Here is a 27,200-nt window from a genome sequence, read left to right on the forward strand (position 1 = left end):
ATTAATTTAATCCAAATTTGTTGTGTCACCAATGGTAGGTATACTCGTAGTTCATCCAATAATTAGGTAGTTCCATCTTAAGTATTTTTTTGTTTTGTTCAGTTCGACGGCTTTCATTACAAAGCCGGAAAAATGGATAGGAAAGTTGTGAAATGTTTTGAAACATATTTTAAAATTATTCGTACTAAGTCTGTATAAGTGAACATAATTCTAAATATTCTACCTAGACTAGCTCTGGAGTAGTATTATAGATAATTTAGTTTTAAATACTTACCAATTTAATAAATATAACACGAGTCATTACTTGTCAAAGCATTTATTTATTCACAATACAAAAAATATTTACAATGTCCGTATCAAACATAACAAACTAGAGAAAAGTAAGTTAAAAAGTTAACAAATAAACACAATAATTAGAGTTTGAGCATTCAATCTTCATCATCGTCGTCTTCGTACTCGTATTCCTTCTCTTGACTGCTTCCTCCCTTCTTGCCGTAGTCTTCTTCTTGGCTGTAGTGGCTCTCATGGCCCTCCTCTGAGGATACGCCGTCGTCGCTCTCATCAGAATGACCTTTAGCATGATGGCCGGCCTTGCCAAACTCACCCTTCTTGAAAGCCGAGTCATGGTGACCACCCTCCTTCTCCGCGCCTTCTTGCGACCCGTGCTTCTCATGTTCATGGCCGTACTTCTTGAAATGACCGCTATTGTCGGCTACATCATAGAAGTCGTGGTCCTTCTTGAACTCGTCCTTGTGGAACACTTTGTGGTATCCAGTCACTTCTTCTCCTTTACTGTGATGTTTCTTGTGGCCGTGGTTGCCGCCCTTGTAACTGCCTCCAGCTTCGTGGTGCTTGCCGTGGGCGTCCGCATCGTCGTGGTGATGGTTCACTTTGCCTTCGCTTTCCTTGTAGAAACCTTCGTTGTGCTCCTTACCGTAGTGACCAGATTCTCCATCAGCGTGATGATCCTTGGAGCTATATCCTTTGCTTCCCTTTTCGCCGTGCACTTCATGGTGTTCCGCTCCATAGTCATTGCCACCCTTCTTTTCGTAACCGTGACCGTGATCCAGATATTCTTCAGAGGAGTCGTCATCATCATCGTCGTCATCTTCATCTTCGGCACCAGCGTCAACCTCAACTATGGGTTCCGCGGCTATGTAAGGTAACGGCGCGGGAGCAAGATCGTACGCTTCGAAAGCCTCGAGCTTTGGGGGTTGAGCTATGGGTAACGGGGGCGCGAAGGCGTGCGGCTGCTGGTAGGGCACCGCGCCCAGCTGGATGAGGCTCGCCGGCCCGTTGTTGTCGCTGCGGTAGATGTACCCGCTGGCCACCGGCGCCACGTAGCCCACGTGCACCGCCGACGACGCCGCCACCACCAACAACACACTCACAGCTGTTCTCATCTTGAGATGTGTATTGGACTGCTACCTGTAGCGTAATAATTTGATAACAGCGTTGACCAATATTTATATCTAGGTTAGAGACAAAAGAAGGACCGTGAGCGTGCATGTACCTTTCTTGCAGCCATGTAACAATTTGCTTATCAGACGAGGTTATAGGTGACAAAGACATTGGTATTGAAAAAATTGACCATTGTGCAATATTTTGCGGGCGCGCTGACCGCAAGTTTAACGAGCGTGAAATGCTTTTTTATAGAAGATTATCGAATTACAATTGTTTTGATAAACGATTTACTTGATGTCATTATATAATTTGAACTAGATCTCTGTCCGACTAAACAATGTTCACGGACCGATGAACTTGAGTATAGGTATTCAATATTTTTGAGAATAATCTTCACTCGGAGACTGTTATTACACTCGGAGTCACGTTGATTGACAAATGGCAGATGACAGTGTTCAGATCTTAACTATTAAGTATATTATTGTAATTTGTATATAAATATGTAAGATAAACACCGGCCAAATATATTAAATTTCAGTATACAATACATTCTTTTAGGTTTGCTCATTTATGTTGTTGGTACCTAGGACAGTCTGATCACAACTAACGAACGGCTGATGTGGGATCCTTTTATTTTGGGAACATTTGCGAGTACTCGTAGGTACCTCGTTTATATTTCGTCTAAGTAGTGACTCATTCTCATCACTCGCACTGTTCTTTTAAATATTTGATATGGGAAAGTTTTTGTTTATGTAGGTACAGTAATTATTATAACTAGGGCCCTAACAGGCGCTGCTGTATTAGATATAGGCCAAATATAAGAATAATAGAATTGCGAAAGCAGTATACTTATAAAGCGAAAGTTGATGGTAGGGCTGGCAGAGGAAGACCTAGAAGGACTTACATTAACCAAATTGGAGATGTCCTTAGAAAAGGTTTCCTTGAATATTTCGATTGATGAATTTGGAGGAAGCGAGAGAAGTGCGTCTGGATCGAAGCAAATGGAATTGTATAGTCTCTGCTTACCACGGTGGGAAATAGGCGTGAGTTTATGTATGTATAGAAAATGTTGGTTTAAGTAGATACAGTAATTATTATAAGTAGGTCCCTCACAGGCGCTACTGTATTTGATATAAGTAGGTGAAATATATTTTAATGGGAATATCTATAGCAATGAAATAGGTACGAGTGTGCACATATAAGTAATGGTCGTTTTCCATTGCAACAACATACTTAGAATGCAAAGCATTGTAGTTTTAACGGTAAATCTTCCTCATGTGACGTATATGACCCACCTCATCAACCTTTATCAATACTATTGAGCCGCCAAAGGCCCCTGGCCTGGCTCATGTAACGACGACTTACACACGTGCTTACGTTCTAAGAAAACTACTTATAGGGATCACAAACATATTTTTGTGATATGTTCCTACCGGGGACATTCAGATCGTGCCTCGTGAATATAAATGTATTAAGGCCGGTTTAAACCATTTAAACCAGTCCGTTTAAAACGAAAAAAGCGCATTTTTTTCGGTTTAAAACGGCTGCTGTTCATTCATGACTATGATTTTCTTACTTTTCGTGTTTCATGGGTACTTTCGATTCATTTTCTATGAATTAATCAAAACGAAACATAACGTCAGGTGACAAAACATTGCCCATAATGAAGTTTAAAACACAGTTATTTTATTGTTGTAGGCGAGTTTTCAACTTTGTTTGGGGTTTAAAACGGTACTTACTTAAGTACTTGTATGGTGCTTGTAAGGCGGTTATCACCGACGATCGCGCGGTCGTCCGTTATGAATCGTCATTGCCAACCGCGACCGCGCCCTCATCGTGTGCTAACCGGCCAATTTGAGTCATCATCATCATCAATTTAAGAGCCACGCTCTTGTCGGTGTAGCATTTTCCGAATACTCTCCATGCTACTTTTTAGGGAAAAATAGGGCAGTGGTTTCCCTCTTGCCTTCCGCCCCGCAGTAGGTACTCTGTCTGACGCGAGTGGGATGGCGCCCAGAGTAGTCTATTAGAAAGCCATACTAGGACTCCCAATTTGAGTATTCTAATAAAATAAATAAATATAAAAATATAGGTATACGCTTTTCAACTACTGCGCTGCTACATTACTGGTGTAATAATTATTCCTTATTATATGACTGCGGGTTGGTGGAGACTGGAAGAAAACTTCGTTTCCACAATTATTGTCTCGACCGGAAATTGAACTTCGGTCCTCTGGTTGATGGTATTCTTTATGGTAAGTATTCAGTATTCGTTATTTCGTATTAATTGAACTTCGGTCATATGGCATGATTTCTAGGTGTACAGTCATGAGCAACAATGTACCCACTTTAGGACTCTGTCGCACTAACATATTTGACATTTAGTGAGACTTACAGTTCAATTTGTCAAAAAAGTTAATGTGACATGGTACCAAAGTGTATACATATTAATGCTCGTGACCGTACGAGGTGGACTCTAGTCGCTCTAAGTAAGTACTATGAGTAACACTAGTCTTATTATATTTTATTCGCTATGCGACAGTCACTGGCTTGAGAGACGGAAAAACGACTAAGTACGTAGTTACCAAAGAAGATACGTTGCATGGAATTTTGTGTTTTCCATTTCGTCTCTACATTAGAAATATTATACGTATCTGGTAGGTATTAAGGTACTTTATTACTGTGCAAATAATTATCTTTTTCAAGCAAGTACGAGGACTTATAATAGAAACGATTAGTGATTTCCATTTTTATGGATTGTCGAATTTGTTTTCGAAATCATATTTGGATCATTTATTATTATCACGTGCTCAGCGGTGAAGGAAAACATCGCGAGGAAACCCACATTCCCGAGAAATTCATTTTCGGAGGTATGTGACCTAACCTGTATTGGGCTGGTTTTCCGTTCGCGGGTTGGACTGTCAGACAGGCAGTCGTTTCTGTAAAAAACCGGACCTGTCAAATCTTCAGGTTAAGTAAGCGGTCCCTGTGAAAAACGGGATAATGCTATTTATTGCTTACAAGCTTTATTGCTATTTATTGACCTATTGGCAGACCGGCTGATGATGATGATGATGATGATGATGATTGCTTACAAGGGGGGCTAGCCGTTGCAAACGATTTCGAAAAGTGACGAAACTGTGTTTAATATTATGACTATATAGGATTGACATAAGGTGACATAATATATCAATCCTAATCTTCGTAATCGTGTGTAACTCGGTTTAACCCAACTAAGACGTGTATTGCGTATCTGACGTATTTTATTCAATTTCACTCATATGCAGTTTTTATTTCAATATTGTAGTATAATAATACTTAAATAATAATTAAGTAGGTATACGAAACTCATAATTCGTACCGGTTCACTTTTATATTTTCTTTCATATCAGGTTTAAATATAAAGAGGCTGTATACATCTTTACACTATTGTATTGTATTTTATAACATACGCATTTGCATTTAATTATATAGCACTTATTCGCTAGGTTTAGGCTTATTTCATCGAACAATATCGAGAACAATCGGGTAACAGTTTTATACATTCCTTTTTATATGCATAAAAAATCAAAACTTCGCAAAAAATTAAGTAAGTGTTTAAAAATAATAAAACAACTATGTTAGAATATGGCTAGATTTTTATATCTATAAAATAAATATACATATTTACAAAACTTTACCAAAAGTCAACAAAAGTATAACAATGATCTTTAACACGCCCGCGTCAGTGCTTGATTTCGTAGCCGTAGCTCCTGCTGCCGTGCTTTCCACCTTCCCCCTGAGAGCCGAAATCCCCCTGATAGTGTTGGGAGGACTCTCCCCCCTCTTCCCCAGAGTGACCCGCGTCGCGTTCCTCTCCGGACTGCTTGTCATGGAAACCACTCTTTCCAAACTCATTCTCGTAATGTCCCGAGTCATGAGCGTCTCCCTTGTCGAATCCTCCGGCGCCTGATCCGTGATGAGTGTGTCCTCCATCGAATTTGTAGAAGCCACCTTTGATCGCATCTCCATCGTAAAAGTCATGGTCTTTCTTGTATTCGTCTTTGTCGAAGAGTTTGTAAAACCCATCGACCGCTTTACCTTTGCTATCTCCGGATTTGAATCCGTGGTCTCCCCCTTTATACCCGTGTTCCTGGGCATGGTGATTCCCGGATTCGTCTGCGTCATCAAACTTCTTTTTGTGTCCACCCTCTCCTGATACTGCGTAACTTTCATATTTTGCAGACTGATAATCCCCGGAACCCCCTTTTTCGTACGCGTGTTTACTCCCATACCCTTTCTTTTCGCTGTCCCCATGCTCGTGGTGTCCTTGTGTGCCGTAATCCTTTCCATTTGCATCTTCGTGATTAATCCCATCATCAGTATACCCCAGGCTTTTCAAATATTCATCGAAGTCTGACTTGTAGTCCCCGAAATCGGAAGCGTATTCGCCGAAAATTTTCGAGTAGTCCTCATCAGCGATTCCGTCAATATGGTCATCCTTTTCCTCCTGATTTTCAACGACAGGTATAATTTTGGACTCACTGGATAAAGCTGCGTGTTTATCTTCATTTTCTTTAACATAAAAAGGCCCAGCAGCGACGGGAATAGGCGCCGCGAAGGATTTCGGTTGCTCGTACATTTTTGAAAAATGTTCCATCACTTCACTTTCCCCCATTTTGGTAACACTGGCAGGGCCATCATTATCTTTTTTATAAATGTAGCCTGTTGCTGCAGGTTGAAGGTCAGACCCGGTGGTTCGCACCATGACCATTCTCTCCACTGTCTCCCGCATCTCCATGCAATTTACGCACGCCACTAAAAATAGGAGAGCAACACCTCGCGCCATGTTTGCGGCGTCACAGTCAATCACAGTAATGACGACAGAGGTCAAGACAAATACTTATATAGTGAACATAATACTGCATCCAACGTTGACATTCATAAATGGCCCGATTCTGGCGCTCTCTAGATTGGGCAATGGTCTTCTGTGTCAATGATAATGAAAAACCCTGTATAATTTATACGGTGCATTGTCGCGCGTTCACCTAGACACTGGTCGGGAAAAAAATAAGTTGCATGTTTAATTTGAACTCATTGAAGGACTTCCATGTTAGTATTATTGTTTTTTGTGAAAGTTGTATGTACAGTATAATATAATTTCTTTAAAGAGATTTATAGTAGTAAATAGTTTCACTAAAGGGACGCGGGTATCTTAAATTACTTTAAAAACTTGTTGTTACTTTCCAATGTTATGCATAAAACAAATGTAATCAGAGGATTTGCAAAGTTTGATTAAATTGAGAATTGTAAAAGAACAACTATTAGAAATAACTTTAAAATTGAATTAGCACTGCATTGAATACGTTATATTGGAACTGGATTCCGTTAAAAGTCACAAGGTATCAAAACTTCCGATAGTTTTTGTGTAATTTAACGGTATTGGCGCCTTGACGGACGTGTTCCTTGAAAGCTTGCGGCGACATCTTCTCCTTAACGTGCCCAATATCCAAACTTTGTACACTCGATCTGAATGGAATAAATCCTATGTCTCGATCCATAAAAGCATCAGGATTTACTCTATAAAAGAGAGCGTATGGCACATTCAAGGTTTCTCTTTTACTGCCAATTCTTACAGTTTCAATTGCTTTCCTTTTATCAGTTAAAAACTTTGACTGATAGTTTTGGGTGAATAATCTTTGCTGTAAATATTTATTCAAGCTTTCAAATCGTTCAGCCTTTTCAGCTTTCCTGTTTTTTTTAGTTTGTGTTGTAGGATATATTTCGTCATCTTTGCCTATGTATTTTTTCAAAGCATCCGATGTAACTTTGCGTTTTGATTTTTTACTTCCAGTGGCCATTTTAGTGGATATGTCATCAAGAACTCGAGACATCACATCAGCCTCCCTATCTAAATAATATGTATTTTTCTGGAGGTTCTTATCAACTGCATTTGATGCTAACATCTTGTGGTGGTGATGGTTGGCAGGTCCGGGTATTGATACTGCTGTTAGCTGGCGATTATTATTCAGTCTGACTTTCTGGGGAGCAGTCTGAATTGGAGTTCTACGTACATTAACTTTAACTGAGTTTGGGTTTTTCTCATATTGACTGCCCTGAATCGTTATGTAAGCACGTTGATTAGTTGATTGGTCGCCCTCTTCTCTGTTCGATCTCGGGTACACAAACACTTGGCCGGTAGCTGGTTGAACTTGCGTCTGTGGTTGGCTATTCATTTTTTGTTTTGGTTGTGCAATAACTTTACCGTCTTTGGCTTTAAAATCGATATTTCGCATTTCTTCGTTTCTAGGGCGAATTTCTTCCTTCACTTTCATTCTTGATGATTCGACTTTAGCCTGCAGCTCGGGAAGTTTTAGAATTTCGACAGATGGTATGTAATATTTGTCTGCCATTTTTTTTATTTTGAACTGGGAATCTAGTACTTGTCCGTTTCTGTCCTTCGAATATTTGAAGGAATTATATCGCGCGAAAGATTTTTTTCCAATTCCATTGTAAGGCTGGTTGCCTAGTGACGACGGTTGTTGTTCGACAAATCCGGCTTGTGGTGCGTCTTCGTATATGTAATACATGCTCACGGATGATAAACAACTGTAGACTATAAAGAGCGCACTGACCACATTGAATAGAATCTCCATGTTGTCGACGTCTATACTAACCGAAGACGGACGCTACATCGATCTTATAAGTTTCTAGAAAGTGATTGTTCAATATTTGTTATCATTAACAAAAGTAAACAAACAAAGCAGACAATATTGTCTGGACAGATTTGATTCACGATTGGATTTACTATAGGTGGTCAATGTTTGTAATAACACTTTGAATAATTTCACAACACTATAATTTGTTCCGATTAAACATGCTTAGAAAGGGGATGCGGATATTTCTTTTTTGAAGATAAATCAGTCATTATTTAGGTTTCTCATTTAGATAACGAATGTTGATAGCAGAGTGATAGAGTAAACATTACACTTTCGTTACCTATTGAAATATAACATTAGACGTCAAAATATTAGGCTGTTCTGTTCTGTGAGGTCTCCGATCATACGTGGTTTAATCTGCTTGAAATTTTTAGTTTATCACATTTTAACAAAAGTACCTACTTATTTTATTAATGAACTAGCCATTGTCCGTGAATGCGACCGTGTGGATTGTCTTCCCTCCGATTTCCTACTCTATAAAGGAAGCATTGTGGAAACGTTCAATTTTCTTGTCATAGGGGTCTTTGGGCAGATATTATGTCAGTCAGTCAGTATCCTGCATTTGGTTTTGAAATATGTCACACACGTGCACGTGTCATAGGTACGTGTAACTATTTATGCGTGGTTGTCCATATGCTAGAAGATATACCCGCTTTTGTACTATTAACCTATCTTTACTTAAATCATTTAATGACCAACATCTCGAATGTTGGTGTTTCACCTTTTGTATTATAGAAGTATACATATACTTACAGGGCTTTTTTAAACTTTATTGTTTGAATTTCGTTCAAATGTTAAATGATTTATGTGTTTTATATTGTAAGTAAAAAGTTAAATTGAAATACATTTTGATCCTTAAAATTCACGCATTGGACAAAATATTAGTCTTTAAGAACTAAAAATTGAGGAAGAAATTTAGGTACTTACAAGCAATTTAATTAAGTATTTGTGAAGACTAACTAACGATGCATACATTTTAACTCAAATGCACTTCGAAGGGTACGTAAGACGGTTCGCTGGTATGCAAAACAGTTTTATCACCGTGCAAAACACACACTATACTCGTCCGGCTGATAAAGGTAAACCATTGGAATTGGTACGTACCGTAGATAAAAAAAGAACCACTTTCTTTCTATGAACCCCTATATTTTCTTCATGGCAGAACCCTGTTACCAGAGGAGCCTGAGATCATTGTTATTAATAAGAATTCAAATCTTCATATTATTATTACACATACAATGTTTGCAATTGTACGCAGACAATAATTGATAACACTGATAGTTTACATTATACATATGAACAATGTAGTACGGGTAGTCGACCACCGATGATCCGTGACACGACACGTAAAAATGAAAACCTTAATTTTCACCATACTTAGTGTATATTTAATATTACCATTCCACTGCAGACTGATTCCAAAAAGTTCAGAGAGAACTACAGCGTTGAAACCAGCCGATGATCCACCTTCAAGGGTTACCAGGGCTATCTTTGATGACACCGCGAACGTATTCTCCAAAGAAGAAGAAGGTGCCGTCGGCCTAAGCGGAGAAACCCTGTTTGACAATAAAAAAGCTTCATCACACCTAAAAACTACAAGACAAGCCCTGAAAATGTCTCGAATCGAGCGAGACTCCACTGAGTCTAACGATGAAAATATCACTAAAAGCACAACCACAAAGAAAATCCCAAAAGATAAAAAGAAAAAACTTGTTAAGAAACCTATACCTAAGTTCCATGATATGGATTACTACGACGACGGTTTTCAAGCAAATGTTATTAAGTCAAAATCCCCTATCGAATCCGGTGAACATGAAGATGAAGATTTTAACTTGGATGATTATGAGTTTGATGTAAATCATGACGAATTTTCAGCTAGAGGTAAACCCTTGATACCAAGAAATAAAAACAAACAATCCGGTCGTAGCAATGCAGATGAGTCAGAAACTGTATTAACGACATCTGAATCATACACAAACACTGATAAACCACACAGAAATACGGGCAGCTCAGCTTCCTCATCAGGTTCAAAAATGATAAATAAGAGAAACAATCAGGGGAATAAAAAACACAAAGAAGATTACTATGACGATTACTCTTCCACTACAAAGAGTAGTGAGGCTAAATCTAAAGCTCGTGACTCTGATGACGCGAGTGATGAAGCGGATGAAACTAAAGAACTAGACCATAAATCTCCGCGGGTGATCAGGTCACTTTGGAAACCGAACAAATACATAAACCACCAAGGACGTAAAGCTGCACTAGTGTCAAAGGTTCGGGATTATCTCTCCTTTTTCTTTTAAAGTTTGATATTCTTTACCTTGGTCCTATCCTTGCTTGTTATGTTCTTTTAAATTATTCGAAGATTGTTTAAGTAACATTTTGATCACATTGTAAATCGTATTGACTGCGGAGTACATTTAAGTTTGGTTTATGCACTTAATAAAATATTATTACTAATAATACATATTTTTATTTAAGTATATGCTGTTTGGGTGATTCATCTTGCAGTTTCACCATATATTTTATAATAAAGTTAAAAATATAAACGTTCAAGCAACAAGATCTACCTACTTAGTATATCTTGTCAAAATACACTAAAAATGTGCCTAGGAAAATGTTTAAATTATTATTAAAGTACTTACTTACTAAAAAGGATTCTTTAAAAAACTATTATCAATTATTATATTTAACAATGGAATATTTAGAAGTTAAATGGAATGACAGTGGATAAGTTGAAGTTAAGATTTCTAAATAATACTAAGTAAGTATGTAGAGGTAACGTAAAAATAAAACGTGCATAACATTTATTTTATTAACGCTTTTAATTATTAAAGTAGAAAACTTAATTGAATAATAACAAATATCAACTGAAATCGATTTTCTTGTGACACGTTATTAATTAAGGCACTATTATTCCGATAACTTGAAATGGGAAACAATTAATACAGTCTGCACCACATCTGTTGTTATGATGTGTGGAGACCTTTTGCATTGTTGATTGTATAAGAAAACGATTGTGAAGAGAGATTTGCAGCAGAAGTATTCATTTGTAAGTGTCGGTGTAGTCAGCGTTATTGCTGAGAGCAGCCTTTTTTGCTACATCTATATATCTATGGAAGTCATTATTTAATCCTAAAACATTTTCCAGTCCACTTTTATTGTTCTCGTAGTTATGTCCATGCGCACTTGCAGCTTTATTGTAAGCATCAGCCTCATTCTCCAAAGCAGCAGCAGAATGAGACTGTAAGACACCTTCAGACCCTCCTCTGCGCAAAGCTGATTTTCCACTTTCTTCGCCATGAGAACTAATGTTATTATTGTCGTAAAATTCATTGTCCACTTGGTATTCATCTTTATGATAAACTCGGTGAAAGCCTTTTCTTTTTTCTCCTTTATCTTGATTTTTTTTCAATGCGTATTGCACATTTCTGTTGTGGTCTTCGTTTCCAAATCTGTTGGCGAAGGAATCAACAAAATCTTTAAAACCTCTGTATTTGTGATGGCTTTTCTCTGTAACTGTTTTCTCTTCATTATTTTTGCTATTACCCTTTTCGTGTTGGTCATATCCATGTTTCTTTTTATAACCCCTTTCTGTTGCTGACTCACCTCTGTCAAGGCCTGCGGTATCATAATTTACATCTAAAACTTCGTAGTCACTGTCAGGGAAATCTTCATGTAGTCTTCGATTACGTTTACCATAGTCGTCATGGACTTGCAGCTTAGAATCGTAGTATGAATCTTCTCCTAAATTTAAGCCCTTAAAAGTCAAGGGATCGTCATCACCAACTTTTTTGTCAAAATAGTCGTGGAGAACAAAAGAAAAAAATGGCTGATGACCTGAAATAGGGTTATCAGGAGTAGTTGTTTGATGGATTGTGGTAAGTGGCGGTCGATAATAGCTCGGCATATCGTGATGGTGCTCATGAACAGGAATCACTTTGTGGTCGGTATCAACGGCAAATCGTTTGTCTTTTGCTTTTTGTATATCTGAATTAATCTTTGTATGCTCATATTCGTAAGGTGTATGAAAAAAATAAGGCCAGCTTTCATAGGACACTCTTGAACTAGTTCTTATGTCGTCATCATCAACATGATGGAAGTCAAGAACAGGATTAAAACTGTAATCCGTTTTGACTTCTGATGTGCTGGGACGATAATGCATTAAAGATTTTAATCTTTCGTATAAGGCGTCTGATTTGATCTTCGAAGGTAAATAATGAGAGCTATATTTCGCTTCCGCTTTGGCCACATTATAGTCACGTGGCTCCAGATAATTATTATGATCCGTATGGTTATCCTTATGACTGTATTTGTCTGTTACTGTTACACCAGTTTTATCGACGTACTTCTCTTTTGACACTTTGCTAATTGACGATTCGAGACTTGATGGTTTGCCGTTTACCATTCGTTTCACATTAGTTTGCGTTTTTGATACGTAGTCATACTTAGGTGCTTTCATTTGATCTCTTATTCGATTTTTGTGATTGTTTGTATCGATGTTATTATATTTATCAGCTACCGATGCGTATACAATTTTGTCTCTGTATTCCATGTTGTATCCATCTGAATATTCCGATGCACTACGTTTTCCTGAGTAAGGTTTGATCTGGAGTGTTGCTCCATGTGGGTTGTGATTTTCAATGGCATTGAACATCTCCGGGTCATCATCGAAGTGGTTGAACACATATGCACTCCTGAAAGGCGCTGAACTTGACTTGGACTTCTTAGAAACGTGCATGCGATATTGAACTGATTGCACTCCCACATCACCACAGACCACGAAAAATAATATGAGTATTATACGAATCATCGCTAGGTACTGTTTCACGTGTTTTCAAGTGCTAGACTCGAATTAAACTGGAAATGGGCGTTCCTAATCATGTTTATATGAATTGTTTATTATTTCCTTTGGTACCAACATTGTTTCGTTGACAATGGCTCCGTCGACCAGGTCAGACGGTATTGAGAAATATCCTCTAAACACAACAAAAATAGGTGATTAATTTCAAACCAGTTCATTGATTGTTGTTGACAAACACTAGGCTGTTAGCAATGGTACTGTAAACAATAGGGCACACCAGCTGGCAGGGCGACCTCTAAACTGTACTGTTTGTTCTTTTTTCTACTCCTCTACTTTAATCTGGCATTTAAATAACCAAAAAGTCTAATATAAGTACATACATAATTAAACTCTTTGAAAAAGTGTACGCTCTATGGCCTATAAAAGCATTGTTTACAAAGTGTAACTGTACTATAATGTCGCCAAAAAAGCATTGTTGTTGTTTTTTTTTTTTGACCTGGAAACTGGCACCTTTACTTTGTTTGGTGCCATAGATATACTATAAAAAAAAAGTATACATTTGCCGCCATTTTCCCGCGCGTTGGAAAATAAATTGGAAAATTTTTGTGTTTCGTTTAAAATTACGTCGTCGTAGAAAAAGTATTGTATGCAACGTTGTATAACTAGGTCAAAAAATGCTCGTGGCGTCTCTTATTGCGATGTTCGCCAAGGCTCACATCGCAACTCACGCCACTCGCATTTTTTGACCCTTCTTATACAACTGTTGCATAAAATACTATTCAAGTCTCTTAATCAGCGGACGCTGATAATCAATTAATCCTCAAACTATTTTATCAATCTTCAAATTTAGTAGTGCGACGATATCTTTCTTCTTTTTAGGATGTCCGAAGATTATCAAGAAGCACTAGAGATTATTAGTTCACAACTAAAATTTATTGTTTAGTTCAATAAAAACATTTAAAAAGAGCTGTCGGCACAGAGACCCAGTTGCCAATGAGAGTTTATGTTTCTCATCTTAAAAGAATTCGTAAACTACGACATGTTATAAAAACAATTTTGGTATTCATGTAAGTATAATTGTATCAGAATCGTTTTACGAAGTTTGTGATATCAGTTTACGTTATATAAATAATTGTATTAATAATAATTTTCAGTGCACTGCAGTCTACAAGCAAAAGGAGCTGAAAGTTCATGAACAAATGTTTCCTTAAGAACGGGTTAGTGCTATAAAAAAGAAAAATCAAATAATATGTTGTCTAAATGTGTAAAAGTGACGACACTAGGCGATTCGTCTTCTCAAGTTACCCCGCAAGAACACAGAGCGCGTGGATGACGTATGTTATTATCAAGGCATGGATGAATGTCAGTTGTCAGGCACACATCATGTATAGAACGCCCTCAATAGTCCAGTAGTTGAGGTCCCGGGTTCAAATCCTGGTGGGAACAAAAATCACTTTGCGATCCCTAGTTTGGTTAAGACATTGCAGGCTGATCACTCGATTGCTTGAACGTAAGGTGATATGTTAAGCAGTCGATCCTGGCTAATTGCTATTCCGTCGGAAATTCATTATTTTCAATTCTATATTTTTGCGATAGAAAATTTCAATTCCACACACACAACGAGCTGAATCATCGTAAATCAAAGTACGTGCAGATTGCCATATAAGTACGTATGGTTGTTAGTGACATCGTAACGATGATTCAGACCATAATTCTGAGTTAATATCAAGTGGAATTTTTGTTTCGGTGTTAGTGACATCGTAACGAAAACTTTGAGGGATGATTCTGAGTTGATATCTAGTGGAATTTTCCGTCGAAAAAGTATGGAACTGAATATAGTTAAAAAAACGCTAAAATTTTCATGAATTTTTCGACAGGAAATTTAGATGGAGTGTCCGGGGCGTTCCTACTTATAGATAATAAAAGGGACATAGAATCGTCGTTATCTCTTTTCTGTGGGTATAGGTGCCTACTACAATTTTCTAAATCACTGTCATTTTTTGCTTATCAATAGGCAACCGAATGATATCCACCGTATCAATATAACTACTTATAACTTAAAAAAATCACCTATGTCATACCTACTACGTATCGCTGTGATTGTGACCAATCGGCCAATCAACCAGTGTCAAAATAGCGGTGCGCACAACAATAGGTTGCGAAACAGGTGCCTCGCAATACTGAGCGGCGAATGATCGCGCGACCCTCAACGGTAGTCGAAGGTCGTCCCTAATTACACATTATAATGAGGGACATTCCAGGCTTGGCTCTTAAAAAAAGATGGCGCTGTACAATGTTGCCTTTGCGCAACCTAATTTCATTGATAATAGACATATACATCTTTTATCTCTGTTTTTAGATATAAATTATGACCCTTGTTATTACACCAAGGCACCATCTTCGGCCCATTATTCTAATTAAGATAAAAATAAGCCATATAGGTAGCAACATATTTATATTCTCATATCTGATCCAAATTACACGCAACAATTATTTTCATATAAAGGTGAATATCAAAATGTCAAGTTTGGTGGCGAACTTTCATATTATTTTTTCGTGAAAAATTGGGTTCCGACATCCTTTCGGATCCTTTTGGATCCTTTTTACCGACTTCAAAAAAGGAGGAGGTTCTCAATTCGACCGTATATTTTTTTTTTTTTTTTTTTTTTTTTTTTTTTTTTTTTTTTTTTTTTTCTTGTCGGAACCCAATTTTTCACGAAACGAGTTCGCCACCAAACTTGTCACATTTTGATATTCACCCATATGGCTCTGCCATTACTTACATAATATTTTTGAATAATTATGTACCCGACCCGATGGTAATTATCACGTTTAATCTGTACAGCGCCATCTATATTTTTTGGGGAAAGTAGTCTCATTGCAATTTAAAAATTAAATTCAATATCAAATCTCAATATGGTTAATGAAGGTCATATGCACCTGTTACTAAACGATTCGTCATATCCATATCATCGACAATACTACTACGTATAGGTTATCTGCCCCGTATCAATATGAGTTTGATTTACCTCACCCCTCCAAGGGGTGGCCCCCTTGGAGGGGGCCTTTACGTCTACTTAACTCATTGACAGTCCCAGTGATCCATATACGGGTCACTAAGAAACGACCAGGGGCCTGTTTCATAAAACTTACAATTGTAAATTATAAAGACAATTTGATGTACATTGCGGGGTGTGTGATCACAAATATTTTGCAGTTTCAAGTTAGCTACGTAATGAACAAACATTGTCGTTGTAATTTACAATAGTAAGTTTTATGAAATAAGTAGGCCCCAGGTAGCACGCATGGGGTAAAGCCGCACACGGTAAGTACGAGATTTTTGTATGGATGTCCGTGTGATCTTAAAAGCGCAAAATTCCCAAGTCTGTGATCGCAAATGTCTTTTTCAAAAGGATAGTTCATCAGATTATTTGTCTGCTAGTATAACTAGGGTAGGTAATTTCGGCGATGGGATAATAATCCGTTATAATGACATTAATTATTCATTATAATAAAAAGAGTGGCTGCAAATTGTTTTATTGATAATCTGGTGCTAATTCCTGTAAATACCATCTAATTTTATTTTAAGTTATATCTGTTCTTTTCTTATCCGCCGAAAAGGAAAGGGACGGGTAATCGACAAGCATAAAATTTATGGAACACACGTCAATTTTAAGCACAAATCTAAACCGTCTAAAAATTTTACGTCAGTCAATAACCCGACACATTAATTTACTCATTCTTCCTAAAATTAAGAGCTGTGAATCATCCGTCCCTTTCCTTTTCGACGGATACGAAAATGACGGATATAACCTAAAATAAAATTAGGCGGTGTCTGCAGGAATCGGGGCCTCTGTGGATCTAACCCAATTTTTATGTTTGTTATTTGAGCAATAGGGTAGTTTCCAACTAGTCAAATCAATTACTTTTACAAACTTCAAAACACGAAATTACAATGGAATCATTCTTATTCGTTGGAATCATTATTTAAAAAGCAACCAGTGACGTCATAGAAAAACGTGACAAAATGTCTCACTTATACATTTTTCTTCATAAAAAAAAAAGAAAACATTTTTTGTCACTTTTAGATCTGTCTTTGTTTAGTAATCAGAATTTAATAATTTATCTTTGTGGTATGTGTTGTTGGCGGTAAAAAAGGTTAAATAAAAATGCATGAGTAACCAATCAGATAGTTTATTTCGATTAACGTTTTCATTATTACAAAAATAATATTATCTACATTATTTTGTACACAGATAGAGCCTCGGCAATATTTTATCGGTTCGCAATACGTGTAAATAACCTGTGATAGTAGTGTTTGTTGTAAAAGTATAAAAATGCATAAAACACGTGGACGGTTGCGGGTAAACATTACATTACGTATATATTGCACTCTTAAATGAAAACATACTTAAAAATATAATAACTTACAATGGAAAATTAATCGGGGAATCCATTATTTTAATTTGTGTGATCAATAGATTTAATATACCGTACAGATCGGCGATGCAAGAGACAGAGCGATGCAAAAGAGTATGTTAAAGCGAGATAGGTAAACGAAACCATATCACTTTCTTTTGCAAAATTAAAATAAGAAATTTTTGTTTTGGTATTTAGTAGACTGGATTAATTTTGGTTACGTGCGTGCAGCGCTCGCAAAATAACTTACATGCATTTTTATTTTACACGTGGACCATTGACTATCTAAATGTAATGTTTAGACATAACATCAATAGCCTACGTCTACGTCACTGCTGGGTAGAGTCCCCCTCAATTAACTTGAGGAGGCACAGAGCATACTCCCCACGCTGTTCCAATGTTTTAGAACTATTCAAAACTTTAGAGCGTTAAGGAGTGTAAAAAGTTATCGTTTTTTAATTATATAAACGCTCTTCATACATATGGATTAATTTTATTTATTCATAGCCGATCTATGCGCTAGTATATTAAATCTATTGGGTGATAGATATGTTTTTGCTTTTTATAACGTCGGCTCACTCACCAGAGCGTACAATAAATATCAAATGACAAATGAGAGTAAAGTCAAAATCACGAGAGATGTCAATTTTGACAGCTCTCAGATTCATAGTAAATGGAACCATAATAAGAAAACGAAATAGACTTCTCTCGTGAGTTTTACTTTAGTGTTATTTTTATGACCGTAAACATCTACCCTTTAGATACTATCGGAACATAGGTACAGTTACAAACATTAATATGTATAATCTATATTATGTTGTTGTAAAAGCCCGACGTACGGTAATTTTAGATTATTGAAAAACATAAATAAATAAAAATAAATAAATAAAACAATTCGAACTTTGACCAGTTACTAGGTAAATCTTAAGACTTATTTTGGGCTTTTACAGTAACATACACACTTTAGTATTATATCACATCAACTATTTTGACAAATTTAACTGTAAGTCTCACTAAATAACAAATACGTTAGTGCGACAGGGTAAAGTGGGTGCATGATATTGCTCAAGGCTGAAAATTGTGTATGAACATTATGAACAACCTAATTCATTTAACACTATGTTAATAATGGATATTGAGACTTGTAAAATGTTCTTTAAGTATATAAACTGCACTTTTAAGTAAACAAAAACATAAGCACGTTTAAAAACCTGTAAGTAACATAATATCACGCTGTCTTTCTTACAGGGTAAGCAATAAGATGTGGTATAGAACTTGCTATTATTTCGATGGTTCATATTCTAATATTCTTTTGACTCTGGTGTGTCGCTCGATGTTATACTATACGAATCAAATTTATATTCATAAGTTTATTTGTAAAATACATCACACGTTATTCAGGTAAAAAATATCATACAGAAAATTATAATCAGACAATACAAAATTTAATTACACTAACCCCGTTACTAATAAAAATGCTGCATAAGCGTTGAACACGAGTTGTACATGCGAAGTTTTTGACAGCCAAGCAAAGTTCAATCGAAATATTTGTCAATGAGAGACTTTCTTGATCACATAGGTCCCTGACATGACTTACGTAAAGACTTCGTACCGACTGACATCAGTAAGTAATAATTTATCTTAAGTGCATTATAGACGGCGATACAACGAAAGCTCGGTGAAGAGTGGGACCTCGCGACTACACTAATTGGGATATAGTTGTACCGGGACCAACGGCTTAACGTGCCTTCCGAAACAGGGATCATCTTACTTTTTGACAATCAGGTGACCATCCTGTAATGTCGTACCCAAACTAGGGATTACAAATAGATTTTTGTGATATGTCCCCACGGGGGTTTGAACCCGGGACCTCCGGATCGTGAGCTCATCGATCATCCACTGGGCCACAGAGGTCATCGGCAGCGTTATTTACGTTATACATTTCTTCTAGGGAACGTGGCCTGGGAAGTCCCTCACAGGATTTAATTTTGTTTGGCTCTTGTTGTTTTTATTTATACTTACACGTGTGTTCAACGCTTGTGTATTTTTTATTAGTAATAGCAGTGACATCCTATATACAAATAGACTCACATTGGCCCCGATTCCTGCAGACACCGCCTAATTTTATTTTAAGTTATATCCGTCATTTTCATATCCGTCGAAAAGGAAAGGGACGGATGATACACAGCTCTTAATTTTAGGAAGAATGAGTCAATGAATGAATAACCCGGGCGAATCAAAAGGTACGTCGCTGGTATGCAATCCGTTTGACGTGCTGTCTACTTAACTGTGTCGGGTTATTGACGGATGTAAAATTTTTAGACGGTTGGTTTAGATTTGTGCTTAAAATTGACGTGTGTTCCATAAATTTTATGCTTGTCGATTACCCGTCCCTTTCCTTTTCGGCGGATAAGAAAATGACAGATATAACTTAAAATAAAATTAGATGGTATTTACAGGAATTAGCACCATTAGCTTATTAGTTTTTCCTAAAAAAGCGTCCGAATGCGTTTACATTAAGCTACGTAAATAGTATAAGTTAGTTTCCTCAAATTAACATGTTACGGCTGTTCAAATAAACTACAATATCGGTTGTGCAGCTTTTTGATCCATAGTAGCCCAGTTGGTAGAACGCTTGCCTCTCACTTTTAATCCAGCACAAGCCTAAACCAGTGATTGTCGAATTTGACTTCGAATTCATGTTTGGAACATAAATGATTATCACGTGCTCAGCGGCGAAGGAAAACGTGAGGGCAAACACATTCCCGAATGTGACCTAACCAGTATTGGGCTGGTTTTCCCTTCGCGGATTGGAATGTCAGACAGGCAGTAGTTTCTGTAAAGAACCGGACCTGTCAAATCTTCAGGTTAGGTAAGCGGACCCCGTGAAAAACGGGATAATACTAGGGAGATGATGATGATCGATTGTACAGCTTTATCTGCTCGTGACTTTGCAATAAATGAATGATTATGAATACTGTGTCGTTAAACACCGTCGCTTGTGACAAGATTCGCCGCGGACACTTTTTTACAGAGAATGGTGCTAATTCGTGCAGACGCCATCTAATTTTATTTAAAGTTATACCTGTCATTTTCTTATCCACTGGAACAGAAAGGGACGGGTAATCGACAGGCATAAAGACACGTCAATTTTAAACAGCAATCTAAAACAACCGTCTAAAAACTTTACATCCGCCAATAACCCGGCAGAGTTAAGTAGACAGCACGTCAAACGGATTGCCTACCAACGAGATGCGTATTTTATTCGCCCGGGTTATTCATTCGTTTTAAAATTGACTTGTTGACTATTATCCGTCCTTTTCCTTTTCGGCGGATAAGAAAATGACGGGTATAACTTAAAATAAAGTTAGGACTTGTCTGCAGGAATCGGGGCCATTGATTGTCTATTTGTTATACGAGGTCTATTAATAATAGGGTATTATAGCTGCATGCACACAAACCTCAGACAATATATTGAAAGATTGATCATACATTGCCAAGATCACGATGGATAAAATTGCGTGTATATAAAAATAACCTATTATTTTCAATTTATCTCTCTATACACCGGCACATTCCATAAGCACACAATAATGTAATATATTATTTCTACATAAAAAGTAATTGTGGTCAAGTGGTAAGGATATTTGATATTATTTCGATAACTATACATGCCTTTCTATAGAAATTCACGTAGCAATTTGTCGGTAAATCATATCAGATCTTTGGCTACTAATATTGCATTTTTTTTTGTTACCATCCGTCGTTGTGACACAAATTTTAGAATTGTTATCTGTACACGCCACCAATAGCGTTGTGACTTGTGACATGGCGTTCGTTGTAAATTGGTCTTATTGCTTTTGTAAAATTATTTACTTAGAATATTCATTATTTCATAACATTTCATTAAGCAATACCAGTAGATTTAAGAGAATTTCTAAATAGTATAAAGTAGCTACAATTCTACGGCAGATTTGGTACTTGTTTAGCTGGTTGCTTTGTCCGTTGGGTTCCAAAGGAATGAGGATGGCATCGGGGACATCAGTGACGTTATTCTTAAAATTAAATATTTCATATTTCATACGTTGCAGCTATTGAAGTGTGAATAAACAATTGATATCTTTTTGAAGTTAGTACTGGCCGTCTCGTCCTTACCCAGTCATTGGAAGACATTAAAGACCAAAGAATGGTTACGGCGACCGAAAAAGATTTAGTTCTTGCGCTCTAGCATGGTGCGTATGACAGCAGGACAGAAATATAGAGTACAGCCTAGTGCGAAAGAGACAGGCAAAGAAAATAAAATTCACAGTAGGGCTAACATGTGCAACGTGATAAAATTTTGTCACGGTCAATTTATCGAGATACAATTTATATGATATAATTATGTCGTTTTGTCGATTGGTGCCAATGAACCCAAATAAGTCACGACGTCCTGTCAAAATACAAACAAAATCACGTGGCACACATGTTAGTGAAAAAAACCACTTATCCTATTTGACAATATTTATAAAATCGATGATAATTTTATCAAGGTGCGCATGTTAGCCCCGCTGAGAGCTAGGTCAGCTCCTACGCACCATGCTGTAACGCACAAGGCATAGGTACAAGGTGACGTCATCCGCGCTGCCATCCTCATCGACACCACCCGCTTCGTTAAAGTCAAAAATCTAATTTAGCTACCGCCAACTAATCTCCTTTCGAGAAATAATCTTCGATCGAACATGACTAAAACTTAAATCTATATTTTCGAACATTCGCAATTCGTTTTATTTATCTATTTTTTCTAATTCTGACTAATATTTACGCCAAGAGGTTACGCCGTCCCTTTCATTACAAATGATCAGACTAGATACGAAAGGCACGAAACTCACAACGAAATATATTATAAATACAATAAAACCTATACGTATTATGACGTCACATATTGCTAAAACAAATACTGATATTTGGTTTCTAGAATACTATAAAATGAGATATTATTGTAAAAGAGTTAAAATTTCTTAATTTATAGGATTATTTTCAATTACGCTAAAATAAAGTTACCGAAAATTGAAATCGTTTCGCACAACGTATGATAAATCCAAGATCATTATTGCGTGTATAGTTTCACGTATTATGCTTAAAATGCTTATGTCCCATACAAGAACGAGAGAATATAAAACAAATCAATTAACACATTTTACTACAGCAAAGATGCCACGAGTACGTTCTCAGTTCTCCTAATTTTAATGTTAATGAGCAATAGAGCGTTTTCACGCGAAATAAAATGCATATAGTTTACAATTATATAAAATTTAAGAATTACATAGATTTATTATTAATTACGAAATGTAATCCACAACGTCGAATCATAACATTTCTCTAAACTCTAAAGATAAAGCGACGATAAAAATTAACTCTATTTGAATTCTATAACGTATGACACATAGATATAGGGACAGTAACCTCTTGAGCGTCGTCTATTAACTAAGTTCGTTTAAAAAAATATTCTATGACTAAAACTATTGTAACATTATATAAATGAATATCAATATAGTATTTGAGAGCATTGTAATTAGTATTTTAGTAGGATGGTTTGGATTCCAATTCCGCACACGTGAATATGGAAGTGGAAATTCCAATCTGAAATCAGAAAGATATTAATAATGATGATACATACCAAGGTATAAAAAGACAAGGTATTCCCGTACATTTTTAGCAATGTTGTCATCAAAGTGTTACCGTAATTGCTATCTCCAACAAAGTTAGGACTTACATAACATAACACAGACAGCTTACATACGTCCCACTGCTGGGCACAGGCCAAATGTTATTCATTAAAATTAAATAAATAACGTTACCGTCTCTCTATAAGCAAGTTTCTGATTGAAATACCAAAAATGTTCCGAAAATAAATTACAATCATTAATCGGTGGATAATTTATTGCACCTATAATGTTGTTACATAAAGCTTGCTTTGATAACGAAAGTTATCAAGTTGTCACTAAAGAGAATACCAGTTCTCGACGCACGGCACCCGCGCCGCGCGCGGCTCTAATATATATCGAGGGGTTTGACCAATTAGCCGTACGACGTCTACCCTCGTAGACACATTTGCCGCGGCTGGTGGTTGCGCGATTGTCGTGCAGAGCCTGCTGGCGTATCCTGCTGGCGTATCTAGACCGACAATCGGAACCAACGGCAAATCCTATAAAAACGCCATTTTTGATAGCTGTTATAAATTGAGAGTGTGTGAAGATGGTACACGTCGCCAACACCCTCCTTTCAATGGTGCCGATTCGGGCAACCACCAACTTAATTTTAACCTAATTTGTTTGACAGGTCTAAATGTAGCCCTATCTCTTCCTTGCAGTTACTGTAAGTGAGGGACAGCACTAGTTTAAGAGCTGTCAAAGTAAAATTAGGTTAAAATTGTGCGCACCGAATAGGCACCAATGTCATCCACGTTCCAAAAGACTTGTTTGTCCAAAAGTCCGCACCACAAGAGTCCCGTGACCACGGCGCTAGTGTCGCAGTATCTGCGTAGAATTACTATGACTTGTCGAATAATTTCATTGAAATCCGCGGGACTTCTTTAGTAGCGGGTACTCTCCGATGATACTGATACATACATACACTCGTGTAACGCGGCGTGACAATCTATCTGCAAGTTGTTGGAAGGAAACTTGCAGCCACCTTTACATACAACTAATTCAGTTCCCTTATTGCTATGGCCCATAAGTCCATAACGTGAAAAGGAAAATGTTTATTTCATCCGAAAGTTATTTGATTATAGTTACATTATTTCGAAACAAAGCTTTGGCATACTGCAAGTAGCCAAGAATAATTTGTTTCTGTATAACGAGGTATTTAACACTCACTCTTTTTTATACTGTAATTGTAACCAATAACTCTGCGCAATAGTCAATGTGGTCCTGTGTTACTCTGGCTTGCTTCTCAAATGGAGAGCGCTAGTTCGAATATCAGAACCAGACTTGCACCAATGAGTTATTTATTAATTTTAAGTGCAGTTTTCACTAACACAGCTCACTAACACATAACCACGTTGGTCTAACAGAAACCTCGGTGAGGTGTGGACACTTAGCTTATGTTGCGATGGATATACCTCTGACTACCCCAATTGGGATGTAGTCGTGAGCTTACGTTATGTGTTATTCTGCGCAATACAAAAATAATTTTTCGCAGATTTTCGCAAAGAGATGCTACGAGAAATACACGCCGTGGTTACCTATTTTTTAAGTGACTTCATTTCATTTAGGCATGCACTATGCTACTCCAGAAAGTACTGTCGAGTTCAATAGAATTATTTCTGATTCATTGGTTCTTTTCCAATAATATTTTTTATCAGAGTACGTACTAATTGGGGTCGTACTTAATACAATTGGAACAGTAATATAACTTAAGGAAATGTTGTCTGTGTATGTCTATCTCTTCATATAGAATATTTTGACTGCAAATTAAGTAATTCACTAATTAATTAAGTAATTTAATTACCTAAGTATGTCATGATAATTAATGCTAATTATGCCGAATAATATTTTTTTCTGTAATTGTGTTCACAAAATGTACGGCACACGCGAAACGTAACGGTTTATTTGATATGGCATAGAAACGATAAATTGTGGCGACAGCGGTAAGTATAATATAAGATAGATAGCTTCCTCTGTAGTTTGAAATACAAAATTTATAGCGCTCAACGCAATTTCGATTCAACGGGACGCATCCTAAAAATGCGGGGATTGAGAATCATACCATATATTAAACTTTATATCAGATATCAAGCGTTATACGATCGGTATGTTGCATTGAGGTTTGCGGAACGCTCGAACGCTTTCTGTCTGATAGGACTCTTTGGCGCAGAAGGTCCAATTCTCACAAAGGACAATTTGGAGTAATGGGCTTTCTGCATACCAGGATGGTGGTTGTAAACTGTACTGTTACCTCAAGAGTCTGAGACCGATTGGTTGGCAAGCGATCCGTCCCAGGCAGCCTCCTTGTGAAGAGCTGCTTGCCTTTTTTTCTCTGTAACGAGCAAACATTTCATGATTATAAAACCCCTATTGGTGTTTCGTATTCTGTGGAAAGAAATTAATAATAGCATTTCTTTTCATACTTTCCACTCAAGCTATCGGGCGAGTTTCAAAGCACCGAAAGTCTATATCATTAATGTTACCGGAAAAGGGTGTTAGTGACATCGTAACGAAAACTTGGAGGGATGACTCAGACCATAATTCTGAGTTGATATCAAGTGGAATTTTCTCCTTAGTATTCGTTGTGATGTCACTAACACCCTGTATGTCCTACAATCTGTTGTCTTTTTGTAAATATCCACTTGGATCTTTTTGTTTGTTACCAACTTGTGTATGTGTTAACTGGGTATTTTATTATTATTGTAGGACAGGATAGATTATAAGATATATTTGCGGTAATGGTAATCGAGATGACCAAATAAAAATCCCATTTTTCTTTTGAGTTATTTACGAAATAACTTGTAATTTTGGACTATATATTTTACACTAGTTACTCTAAACTCATACAAGTTCCATACAAAAATTTTCTTTTGATCGTTTTTGTATCTCGTTTCACTGAGTGTCAAGTAGCCTATTACAACTCATGCACGCTCACCGTTTATATTTTGTTTACATCAATTCAGTTTATAAGTTCTCATGAAGTGAAATTTAAATTATATTGAGAACAAAAAAGAATAAAATAGAAATTGATTATTATAAAAGGGCGCCACACATAAAGACAAGACAATAACATCACTTAAATTTTTTCAAAAACAATTAGGTACAAAAAGCATAAAGGATGTTCATCTTCTTCTTATCGTGTCGAAGGCAAACTAAATAGTATCGGCTCAAAGCTTGGCAACAAGTATGGCGCTATCTGCGGCGCTCAGCAGATCCTCTTGCGTGCAGGTGTTTGGGGCATAGACGATGTACATTAGAATGATCATAAGGTGGTGGTGGACGTCCTGAGATAAAAGGGCCTCACTCAGCACAAGTCGCGGCGTGAACCACGACGCTGGTATTCTGTGGACCCTGCTGGGTGAGGCACGAACGTCGTGTTCCATAAATATGCGTTAATATTCATCGTACATAGATGAAATATTATATAAAGATTTACTCAATCTGACTTTAACACCCGGTGCTCTGAAACCCACCCTACTTTGTATCGTACTGACTGACTGTACGTATATGTGGTGTGTTCATACCTCTGGCGATGGTGATCAGTCTCCGTTCCTCTGCCCGCTCCTGCCGCGCCGTGCTCAGCTTCACCCCAAGTGCGCCCGACACTAGCCGGCGAGCCAGCGCGGTGCACGTTTCCGGACGCTGTCTGCAAATACAGAATCATGTACAAAGTATTATTATACATTCATACACTTTCTCCCCGCGGACATGAAATAAAGAATAATACATGTCTTATTTCTTCTATGATGGACTAAGGCTGATCCTTCGGACATTGTATCAACAATCGCTGCAAGATATCTTCCACCCCATAAACCCACGTCCTAGACACTACATTAAAAAAAATGTTTTTACCGTGTGCCGCCTAACGCGTAAGCGCGAGCGAGATAGAGTGCGTGCTCTCCCCCTTCCACCTTAGCGGCTTATGGCCGTTGAAGAATAAAGAAAGACATAGAGGGGGTGAGGAGGTGAGGGAATTGGTATGGGACGGAGTCACCGTGGTGTCACCGTACGTGGTGTTTTCCGAACACATTTGGCTCGACCTACTACTACATAGGGTGTTAGTGACATAGTAAAGAATACTGAGGGGGATGATTTAGACCATGATTCTAAGTTAATGTCAAGTTGATTTTCCGTCGCAAAATTCAATTGATATTAACTCAGAATAATGAGCTGAATCATCCTTCTC

The 27,200-nt window shown here is 37.2% G+C and overlaps 5 protein-coding genes across 7 annotated transcripts in view; 1 reads left to right on the plus strand and 4 right to left on the minus strand.

The window, feature by feature from the left end:
- Window positions 1-358: 358 nt before the first annotated feature.
- On the minus strand, window positions 359-15,076 carry LOC126380361 (sarcoplasmic reticulum histidine-rich calcium-binding protein-like). Of its 2 annotated transcripts, none has more exons than XM_050029742.1 (2): window positions 14,987-15,076; window positions 359-1,428 (listed from the first exon to the last, which is right to left on the minus strand). In XM_050029742.1, exon 2 carries the CDS (start codon window positions 1,401-1,403, stop codon window positions 429-431), a length of 975 nt encoding a protein of 324 aa, XP_049885699.1. In that variant the 5' UTR covers window positions 1,404-1,428; window positions 14,987-15,076; the 3' UTR covers window positions 359-428. The 2 variants fall into 2 exon arrangements, with proteins under 2 accessions (XP_049885699.1, XP_049885698.1); XM_050029741.1 differs by lacking the exon at window positions 14,987-15,076 and adding an exon at window positions 9,029-9,160.
- On the minus strand, window positions 5,128-6,231 carry LOC126379764 (uncharacterized). Its single transcript, XM_050028581.1, has one exon. It carries the CDS (start codon window positions 6,229-6,231, stop codon window positions 5,128-5,130), a length of 1,104 nt encoding a protein of 367 aa, XP_049884538.1.
- On the plus strand, window positions 9,433-10,518 carry LOC126380365 (uncharacterized). The gene has a single exon (XM_050029747.1). The coding sequence runs from the start codon at window positions 9,454-9,456 to the stop codon at window positions 10,402-10,404; it is 951 nt and encodes a 316-aa protein (XP_049885704.1). The 5' UTR covers window positions 9,433-9,453; the 3' UTR covers window positions 10,405-10,518.
- On the minus strand, window positions 10,999-12,934 carry LOC126380315 (uncharacterized). Its single transcript, XM_050029647.1, has one exon. The coding sequence runs from the start codon at window positions 12,912-12,914 to the stop codon at window positions 11,148-11,150; it is 1,767 nt and encodes a 588-aa protein (XP_049885604.1). The 5' UTR covers window positions 12,915-12,934; the 3' UTR covers window positions 10,999-11,147.
- A 2,007-nt stretch (window positions 15,077-17,083) lies between the features above and the next one.
- Window positions 17,084-27,200, minus strand: part of LOC126380333 (uncharacterized) — a 48,738-nt gene continuing 38,621 nt past the window's right edge. For both annotated transcript variants that reach the window (XM_050029682.1, XM_050029683.1), the window contains 3 exons: window positions 26,539-26,660; window positions 25,266-25,346; window positions 17,084-22,946 (listed from right to left, as the gene is read on the minus strand). In XM_050029682.1, coding sequence (XP_049885639.1) covers window positions 25,267-25,346; window positions 26,539-26,660 — 202 coding nt within the window. In that variant the 3' untranslated portion in view covers window positions 17,084-22,946; window position 25,266. The remainder of the gene's footprint in view (window positions 22,947-25,265; window positions 25,347-26,538; window positions 26,661-27,200) is intronic.

Source organism: Pectinophora gossypiella, chromosome Z, assembly GCF_024362695.1.
Source record: "Pectinophora gossypiella chromosome Z, ilPecGoss1.1, whole genome shotgun sequence".
NCBI classification, from domain to species: Eukaryota; Metazoa; Arthropoda; class Insecta; order Lepidoptera; family Gelechiidae; genus Pectinophora; species Pectinophora gossypiella.